Source organism: Rhea pennata, chromosome 10, assembly GCF_028389875.1.
Source record: "Rhea pennata isolate bPtePen1 chromosome 10, bPtePen1.pri, whole genome shotgun sequence".
Classification (NCBI taxonomy): domain Eukaryota; kingdom Metazoa; phylum Chordata; class Aves; order Rheiformes; family Rheidae; genus Rhea; species Rhea pennata.
Window position 1 is genome coordinate 7,206,007 of NC_084672.1, and position 10,401 is coordinate 7,216,407.

The 10,401-nt window shown below is 47.2% G+C and overlaps 1 protein-coding gene across 1 annotated transcript; it reads left to right on the plus strand.

Annotated features, from left to right (window-relative positions):
• Positions 1-1,323: 1,323 nt before the first annotated feature.
• Positions 1,324-9,844, plus strand: FAM174B (family with sequence similarity 174 member B; the record flags this gene model as incomplete). The annotated part of the gene is made up of 2 exons (XM_062583880.1): positions 1,324-1,574; positions 9,709-9,844. Coding segments are annotated over 2 exons (387 nt in total), but the record flags the coding sequence as incomplete, so codon positions are not given.
• Positions 9,845-10,401: the final 557 nt, after the last annotated feature.

Below are 10,401 nucleotides of genomic sequence, written 5' to 3' on the forward strand. Positions count from 1 at the left end.
ACCACACCATACAAGCAGCAAGACCCAAATTTGTATTTATAGCACAATCACGAAGGACCATCTCATCCTTTCACCGCACAAATTCTTGCCAGGTAGGCAAGTGCCTTGGACACCCTTTGAACAACGAAGTGCGTGAGCAACCTTACTCACGCAAAGCAGGCCAGCCTCAAGGAGTGATGTCTGTCAGCCAGCGCAATTCTGGCGACAAGTCCCAGTCCAGCTGTTCGGGTCCTAGCTGACAGTCAGCACTTTATCCTTTCCATTTCTACCTCATCCTCTTCCGCAGCTGCTGGGGGAACGCGGTCAGGCTTTCTTCTGAATGTCCCACCTTGCCACTTCCTACTGCTTCTATGTGAGTTAAGAGCGAACATCATTAGAGTCCTCACTCAGATACTCTTCTGTTCATTTTGGCGTCTGAAAAAGATGAGAATTTTGGGATGCAGGTGAGTTTAGGAGAGACAGGAAATACTAGAAAGAAATGAGCTGTGTTCACTCAAAATAGTGGCAGCAATTGAGGCCAGGTGGGTGAGAAATGTGCTGAACCAAATGGCTCCAGGAGTCGGCGAGCTCTGGCTCGGAGCTGGGGGGATGGACCTCAACACGTGCGACAACCCAACAGTCAGACTCAGCACTGGTGAAGAAAACAACTTCCCACAGCGGGAAGAAGCCACCAGCAACGGTGGTAGCCCTGGGGCTCGCCTCTTCCCAACGCTCCCTTCCTCCAGCGCAACCCAGGGATGCCACGGCCGCGCGACCCCTGGTAACGAGGGTCCAAACCTACAGCTGGGGCCCTGGAGGGCAGAGACACGGGGCAGAAACTGAGGAGGAGCCAACATAAACCGGGCACAGACCTTGGGCAGACCAACGTAAACCGGGACTAGACCCTGGGGGAGACGGCAGCAGCGGCCAACGCAAAATGGGCACCGACCCTGGGGAAAGCCACCCCAAAGGAGCGCGCGCCCGGGCACCCAGGGCGCCGATGCCACCCTAAGGGAGGCAGCAGCCTCGGCGGAGGGAGCGGGGGCGCCGCACGGGGCGGGTATGGAACCGGGGCAGGCCCCGGCGCCGGGGCAGGCCGGCACGGCCGTGCGGGCGCCCCCAGCGAGGCGGCGGGGACCCCCCAGGCCCGCAGGGCCGGGCCGGGCCGGGCCGGGCCGGGCCGCCCCCTCCGCGCGGGAGGCGGCGCCTCTCGGCGGGGGAGAGGGAGGGAGGGAGGCCGGGCCGGGCCGGCGCTGCCTTCCGGGGCTCGGCGCGGCCGCAGCCGGCAGGATGCGCTCCGCGGCGCCGCCGCCGCTGCTGCCGCCGCCGGCCTGGCTGCTGCTGCCGCTGCTGCTGCCGCTGCTGCTGCCGGCCGCGCCCGGCGCCCGCGGCAGCCGCGAGGAGCCGCCGCCGCCCGCCGGCAACGGGAGCCGCCTGCCCGCCGAGCCCGCCGCGGCGCCGGGCAACCACAGCGGCGCCCGGCTCAGCCCGGTGCCCGCGCTGCTCCGCGACCTCTCGGCGCTCAAGGCCGCCGTCATCGGGGCCTGCGCCCTCACGGCCGCCCTCATCGCCTGCCTCCTGCTCCGCGTCTTCAGGTAGGGGCGGCCCCGGCCGCGCCGGCAGGTGCTGCCCGCGCCGCGCCGCGCCGCCTCCCGCCGCCGCGGCTCCTTCCCCCGCCTGGAAACGGGCCTCGCCCGAGCAGCGGCCGCGTTCCGGGCCTCGCCGCGGCTCCGGGCGACCCTCGCGCCCGGGACGGGGAGGCCGCGAGGGCCGGCTCGGCCGCCGGCTCGGCCACCTCGGCGCGAACGGCGCGAACGGCGTCGAGGCGCCGTCACGGAGGGGGCCGCGCCTCGCCGCGCCGGCGAGCGGGAACGGCCGCGTGCGGAGCCAGGCTTCGCCACGCTCTCGCCTCCCAGTAACCTCTTTTGACCTGAGGTAAATCACCCTTTTAAAGACTAAGTATTACATCGAACTTCCGAGGAGTCAGGCGGGCTCTGGCGTCCTTCACACTTACAGATTTCCTTGCATTTTCCTCTAGTCTGCTTTAGAATAAACCAGAAAAATACAGCAGGTTGCAGGTAAGTTTTTTCAAGCATGACATAGGATACGTGTGTGCACGCACGGATGCAGGTGCCGATGGTATAGTACCTCGTGCTGCATACGGGAGACCTTTTTTTCGCCTTTTAATTAAGCTGAAGCAGATAGACTTGGCTTGAGGAGATGCAACAGCACCAAAAGCAGATGCCATTTCAGACCGCAGCAGTGCTTTGACTGGAACCGCAGCGGTGCTGTAGGACCAGACTTCTTGGTGTTTCAGATGGGTTGAGTGATGATGGATGCAACTTTCCACTCCTGCCACAAAAGGGGAAGAAAAGCCCAAAAGCTTGTGGAGCCGCAGGAAGTGCTGGTGACCAGTAGGAAGCCTGATGGAGGTCTGCATCGGCTTGGTGGGCTGGCTGCATCTCATCTGTTCAGTGTGGCAGAGCCCTTCGTACCGCTGAGGCGGGCTGGTGCTGGCACGTGCTTTGAAAGCTGGCACGGCACGGCAGCTCTTGAAACTTGTGTAAAATCTCCTGCTGTGAGGATCACGAGCAAATTAAACTCAATTGCTTTAGAAAGCCAATCTCTGTTGGCTTGTTGCTGAAGCAGAAGAAAAGCAAATATTAAAGCTCTATTTGACACCGTTAGTGATAATTATTATTTATTTCGAGGTAATGGATAGAGTCCCCATTGGGCACTGAAGGCTGTTCCTTTCTCACACAGTTGACATAGTTGTTGCCTGCTCGTGCCTAACTTTGCAACATAAGATTACTAACCTTCAGCAGTTAACAGAGATCCTGACTTCTAGGTATGGGCAACAGGAAAGAGCCTGGAAAGGCGAGCAGCTCGCTCTCCAGGAAGCGGAGCTCCTCCAGGAAGGAGGAGGAGCAGCATGCCAGAGCTCCAGTGACAGAAGCAGTCAAACAACTGGGGTTTGCAATTTCTTCCTCGTTCTCTTTTCAGGCAGCTCGTTTGCATTTACATGATGGCTGCAGGTGACTCCTCTAGTTCTCCTATTTCTGAAGTAACTCAGCACAAGAAGGGCAGTTCACAACAGTAACATAAACTGTTGAGTTAGAGACTGAGATGACTAGAACTGGTATTTTTCTAAAAAAATTGTTATTTTACTAAACAATTCGTTCCATGCATCGCACTAGCTGGCAAAAGACAATGCAAGTGAATTTGCTCATTGAACTGAAATCACTAAGCGGAGGCAAGTAAAACACTGATTAAAAAAAAATTTAAAACAGTATCACCCACTTGCCAGCCTCGTTAAGTTGTCATGGACAAATACAGCAAATTTACTAGTAGGTGTAAGAGCTAGAATTAGCAAGTCCATAAGTGCAGAATGAAAAGCATAAAGTCACAGTTTTCAGCTCTTCAAGATTTCTCTGCCTCAGTTTCTTCTTGCTGTAAAAAGAACAGTTTGTTTCAAGGACACCTGACATAAGCCTGAGTATTTCCAGCCAAAGAATGCAAACTGATAGCCTTTGAAGACCTTCCCCTATACAATAAATCAGCAAAACTACGTCCAGGTCCAAGTCACCTTGGGAAGGATAGATGAATTCTCCCATTCCAAAGTCATTGTTGTGCAACTGGTCAGAGATAATGCAGCATTAAAGAGGCATAAAAATTCCCTCTGAGATCCGTCTTTAACAGACTGACCGAGTGAAAATGGAAGATGAAGCTTTAGGCTTCCAAATACTCATTTTTTTTTTTAATCTGAAAGAGCACTTGTTTGTACACAATTATTCAAGTTGCAAAATAAGACAAGAATACCAACAAGTTTGTTTGTTCCATGTCAAACTTAGAGCTGACAAAACAGATTGGAGAAGAATTCTGTGTTGCAGAAGAGATAAGGGATTCACCCTCAATAAATGTAAAGCTTTTCTCCATCAGAATAAGAGCTTTGTTCATACTTTAGTCAAAAGCACTACATTTTTTTTTGGAAGTATCATGGATTCCTATTTAAACAGATTTTGCTGGATTCCATTCTTTGATTAAACCTTCACTGTGAAATTACTCTAGATTGCTGGAAGTAAATTATCCTTTTAGATATGGATTATAGAGATGAAATAAATCAGTAAGTGGCCAGATATTCTTGTCACAGGCATGTTATTTATTTTATTTTTAAGAGTAAGGTTGGCTATGTCTCTAGCTTTCCAATGCTGTAAGACAACATTCACAGATGCCTAATCATTCCTTTTAGGAATGTTATGTTCTGGACCCTTTTGAGGGTCCTGTGATTCAGAATGTGGTAATACTGTGAGTGATCTGAGTTTCCTCCTTCCCCCTTCCCTTTCTTTCTGTGGCTACTATGGACCAGGAAGTACAGCCAAAATAGTCTACATGTGGCAAAGCCTAATCTGTTACAGTAATTTTTTTGGCAGCCTAGTTCTGGACTTCTTCTTTCATATACCCCCAGGCACTGCATGCTCCCAAACCAAAATAATTTCCATAATAGACCAAAGTTCATGTTACTCAATCAGATAGCTGGGTAAATTGGATTACCAGGAAACACAATTTCTAGAAACAGCTTATGAACAGATCCTCAGGCTAAATATGGACTCTGTGATCTGTGGTCTTGATTTTTTTTGCATTCCTATCCCTATAACCTACCATTTTTTTTATCCTAGTGCAGCTCAGTTCATCCACTGCAATACAACTCTTAGGATCAGCTCCCAGGAAACCTAATTTTTCAGATGTGGCTCTATGTGCTGGTAGACTGTATGCCTTCTGGAAAAACTGGATAAGTTACTTTTGCTCGTGCATCTACTGAAAATAACCCAGTGCTGCAGTTGCAAAAAACTCTAGGGCAGGTCAAGACAGGTAGCAGACACTTGAATGAACAAAGCTTAAGCTGGAAATGGGTATTTATCTAGACTTTGAAAGAAACTACCTGCTTGTTTTATAACTCATTGCTTTGTTTCATTGTAACAAAATTTAATTTTGATTCTTCCCCAAGTATCATTTTCAGCTTAGTTTTTCAGTAATTGCAAAACTCGTATAAATTAGTAAGATTGAGGAGAGAGGTTCAAGCATATGATCACAGGATATGAGACCCATTGTTCTGCAAGCTGGGGAATTGCTCCAGGGCATCCAAGGCTTAACCCTAAAGAGTTTGAATGTAAACTGAGTATGTTGTAGCCAGAGTATTCCAGCAGAGAAAAGAAGGCTGTCAGGAACAGGAGAGAAATACAAACTATTAAAGTGACCTTACATTGAAAAAAAGAAAAAAAAAAGACTTATATAAAAAACTTCATTTGAGCTCCATGTCGTTTAATTAGGGCTGCAGAGGAGAATGACAAATAAGACACTTGTCCTGGGTTTCAGAGGTCGTGTCTCTGGAGAGATTATGTATTTTTGATCTGAGCATGACAGCAAATTGGCAGAAGGAGGGGGAGAAGGCTTCACAATCTAATGTTATATCAGGCTTTTTGCAGCTCTGATGCAAACAGAGTGGAGAATAAATTCTGTTTCTTGTTCTAGGATTCACGGGCTTGAAGAATTTAGGGAAGTTATACTTGTGTTTGCATCTCTTCTACAAGACAAGGATAACTCTTGAGCACATCCCAGATAGTAGTGGTCTGAGTGCACTATAATGTTTAAAAGTGCACACTGACGCTTGTACTGACCACTATACATGAGTAGCTCTATTTTGATTACTTTCAGGCATCACTGCTTCATTGAACTATGACAATATCTCATTTAGATATTTCTGACGTTACTCCCATCACAGCCTCTGTCCCTCGTATTGGCAGTGCAGCCGAGCAAATAGATGCTTCTGTTCTTTGTGACCAAACATCTTCTATCTCAAGGATGTGACTGATAGAAAATACAGCATTTTCAATTTGCTACAGTAAAATGTGTATCCTGAATCATGTATCAATGCATACAGTACCATCCAGAGAGCAGAGATACCCAGACAGATCAACAGCAATGAAATATCACCATCTAATTCATCAGCCGATAATAAGCCTGGAGCTTACCCTGGTTTATATTTCCATAAAGTTTTTTTTACCTACCCGGGGAGGCCATTAACAGCAAATAGACTGGTCCCAATTCTGTTCCCTTTATAACATTGCTGCAGTTCTAGAAAGAAAGTTGTAATTGGCTTAATTAGACTTTCAGTAGCATTGTATGTGTTTTCTTTTCCTCCTCTTTTTTTTTTTTTTTTTTTCTCAGCAGGCCATCTCCTCTCTCTGAATCCATAGGCATAAAGTGTTAACGCTATGTTAGAAATGCTGAGACCTCTTTCTCTGGGTCAAGAGAAGCATTATCTTTAAGTATCAGGGTTGTTGACTAAAATAGATCAGACACAAATAACTAGAGAGGTGACTTGGGTGTTTACTCCACCACATGATGCCTCAGAAAGGAGGATGCAGTGCTGCATATGACTGCTGCTTGATCCAAATAGCCCCCAGTCAAAATACAGAGACACAAAGTCAGCGTTCTGCTCCTGCTCCAGCCCATCTTTGCATGCCATCCCTCCCCGCAATAGTGAGTCTAAAGTGAAAGATTAGTGTTTCTGCGATTTTTTTTTTTTGATTCAATGTAAGCTTCAGATTTGGTTTTAAAGCCATCAAGAACCATTACAATCAGCTACTCTGATGTGTGCAACACAGCCCTGTAGCATCCTCTGCCAGCCTGTGTACTGAGCCCGCAGCGATGCTTGAGCACACTCCTGCAGCTGGGCTCACGTGCCCATCTGTGACTGATGGTCCTGCTCTGCCTGTGCTGCAGCAAGTGCATCTCCGTCCTGGCCTATAGCATCTCCTGCTTAAGCCTGCTAGTTACATCGAGTGGCTGAAGGTAGACAGCAGAAGCAATGTGGTTTTTAAGTGGAAGACAGTTTCCGGTACTGAAACACCCCATACCTCTTCTGCCCAGGCTAAATCAGACAGGGAGCATTTCAGCTTGTGGTTGTGCAAGGGGTGTGCTCTGGACACAGCTTCCAGCACTCTGCTTGCTTAAAAAACACAAAACAAATGCAGCCTCTTCTTTTTGCCCACCAGGTCTAACACGTCCTGATCCTTTCCAAGAGGTCTCAAAAGTTCATGAAACATTTGTATGCTGTAGTTCCTACCCCACGCTACAATGCTGACTCCGCAGTCTGCCTGCAAACAAAAGATATTGTCTGGTCCCACCCAGGGGGAACATGCTTTTCCTTTTGTATTGTAGTCGCTGATGATTAAATCGATCCTACTGAGGTTCAGTAGTTTTAACATGCAGCAGGGTTTCCTGACAAACAGATTTATTTTGCATGCGTGTAGGGAGATTCCCAAGGTTTTCCTCTAACGTTAGCTCAGATTATTCGTGAAACCTTGGGAACTTGTTCAAATGAACAAATGTGAACCACTGAAAAGTGCAGATTACTGATAATCACATTAGCGAGATAAAATGATGTGGAATTAATTGAGGAAGAAGAGACGAGGAAAAATCCTATTAGCCTACCTATTATAAACAAATGTTTGTAGCAGCTTAGCCAAATGCTAGCAACAAAACAAACTTCTCTTTCCTAAATGAGTCCTGTGGTTAAGTGAGGGTTGTGGAGGATTAGTAGATCACTGTATTGTGAATTCTGCTCCAGGTTCTCCTTAAAAGGTATCCCAAATAGAAGACTAATTAACTGCCAGAGGCTTAAGGATTCTAATTTTCCATTTCTAAAAATACCCATTCTGCAGTAATTGCTTCAGACACTCCAGAATTACCGTTGAAAGATAAACTCTGCAGAATAAGATATATTTTCTAAGAAAGGAGTGAGTGTGGATGTCTCGCAGCAAAGTGGGCCTGATAGGCAGGTAGGCTCTTTCAAAAACGTGAGCTTATGGAAACTTATATCAGTGCAGACTGTGATATAAGGCAAAGCAGTAGCAATGTGCTTCATTTGTTCCCACAGGTAGACATACTTTAGTCTTAATGTATGTTTATGGTTCACAGCATGGGTAAATGTTTCTTGTAAAAGAACATTGCATTGTTTGTAAGATGAGACCTCCCTGTATCACTTTGCTGCTAGGTCTTAGCTGAGAAGCAGAATGATAGAGAGGTGTTTTCAAAAGCATTTTCAAGTGCTTGGGTTAAGAGTCCTACTTCACTGGATATAAAATTGCTTGTTTTAACAGCAGCAATAATAGAACAAAACACCCTGTGCTCTATGTGACACAGCAGCACAGATTGCTACAGAGATTAGATGACAGGAGAGGACATTTTTCATGGGTGTGATGCAAACTTAGTCTTCAGCACAGTGAGGAAACGCAAACTGCTCCATCCCAAGGGCAGGACCTGTTTAGTCCTGGACTTAAGCCTCAAAACAATACAAGGCAGAGGTGCCAAGACTTCCATGTTGGAGCTCTTTCACATCCACAGATTTAATTTTCCTTTATTTTAAGCCTAGAAAGGACTATTGTGATCTTTTGCTCTGATATCCAGCAGACCTCTAAACACAGGTCTCGAGTCCCAGTCTCTTTGCAATGCTCACACCTAGTCTCTGCTGCTGGGTAACTTTTTAAAAGGCAAGTTCCTGATGCAAAAAATTGCAGTGTTGACACTTGCAACACACCTTGCATGACTTGCCAGGGCAAGGCTTTTTGACAGTAAAAGAGTACTTATGACGTGCTATCTGCTCTGAGCAGTAGTTGTGATTACTAGAAATTAGGGAGTGCTTACTCACACCTGCACCAGCTCCCCCCTCATGCTTGGCAGTTATCCCTTCCATTCTATAAAAGGAAAGAGGGGAAAAATTGAGCAGTTTAACTAAAATCCTCTCCTCTTCCCAAAAGCTAACTGTACATGTCAATACCTTTTTTTTAACATATATTAAACATGTACTAGTATAACTCCAAAACTGAATTTTTATGTGAGCAGTGTGAACCTCCTAATCCCCATTAAAGCAGTCAGTGAAGTAAGAAGGACCCACACAATTCAAGCTAGAGGAAGATAATTAGCTGAAAAGCCATGCACCAAATGGTTGTTAACTGAAAGCAAGTTTTAGAAAACAGATCTCGAAACAGGTCACGCAGGCACTTGAGCATCTCCATTTCTAAAGAAATGTAAGGCTAGTGTTTATAGAAGAGGTAGTAGGCGCAGCTAGTCTTTAAATTGCAGCTGCTTGTTTTTCACAGCCCTTACTCAGTGTGAAACTCCTCAGACAAGGCTAAAGGTTGTTTCTCTGGGAGTCTTGAGCTTGGCTTGATATCCAGAAAAGAAGGGAGCAGGCTGCTCTTACCCTAGCACCACTTACTCCTTGGCTCCTTATAATCCTGCCTCAAATATTATCTTGTCTCAGTGGGGTTTAACCTGGGTTTTCTCATCTAAACGTGTTCCCTAACCCTTGGGCTGCTTCTGCTGCTTAAGGCTGCATCTGACTTATTGAGCATAGCAGCAGGAGGACACAGTGGGCTGCTGTGCTTCCCCAGACACCAAAGGATCACTGTCTGGTTTGTCAGTGGCTGAAAGACTGATGTTGATCTGGATTGCTTGTGACAAGAAACTGTGCTCTATGCTGACAGGCACAAACGGTGGCTGTGTAAAGGCAGGGGGGAAGGGACTCAGGCTGGTTCTGCAGCCTGAGCATCTGGGGAGTCTCAGTCAAATGAGCCACAGATTTTGTGTCGGTGGGCCACATCCCTAGGGAACACAGTCGACCTCTTCTGTAAACACAAGCCTTTCTTCCCCACCTCTGTGTTGCAGGTCTGGCAAAAGGATTAAGAAGACCAGGAAGTATGACATAATCACAACTCCAGCCGAGCGGGTAGAAATGGCTCCCCTGAATGAAGATGACGACGAGGACGAAGACTCAACAGTGTTTGATGTAAAATACAGGTAATACCACAAGCCCATCCAGTTGGAGCTGCTCGCTAAGCTCTTGCTAAGGAAGGCAGATCTTTTTTCTCAGTCATGCTTGCTTGACAGACATGTCACAGTTGTAATCTCCCTGTCACTCTGCCCAAGCCTCATCTCTCTCCTGTGCCTGATTTCTCAGCATGCAGCTGCTCTGTGCTCTTCTGCTCTGACAGTAACCATATTACTCTCCCTAGGGTCTCTGCCCTCTACTTTCCTCTGCAGAGCAGCACAGCAGGACACACAAGAAGCCCTAAGTAGTTAATTAACAAGGTCTAACAGACAGAGTTTTCCTACTTAGACACTTCTTGTGGGCATTTGTTCCTGTGCAAGGTGGTGCCCACACACACGTGATGGAGGACTGCATGTTACAGGCTGCTTTTCCAGGCACCGTTACTACAGTAAGGTTGGGAGGGAAATAGGAGCACATCTCCCCTGACCTCCGGTCTTGGACGTGCCCAGTTTTTTTGTGACAAAGAAAGGACTCTTGTCCCTCACCAGTATTGTTAACAGTTACCACTTAGGAAAGAACTTTCACTAAAT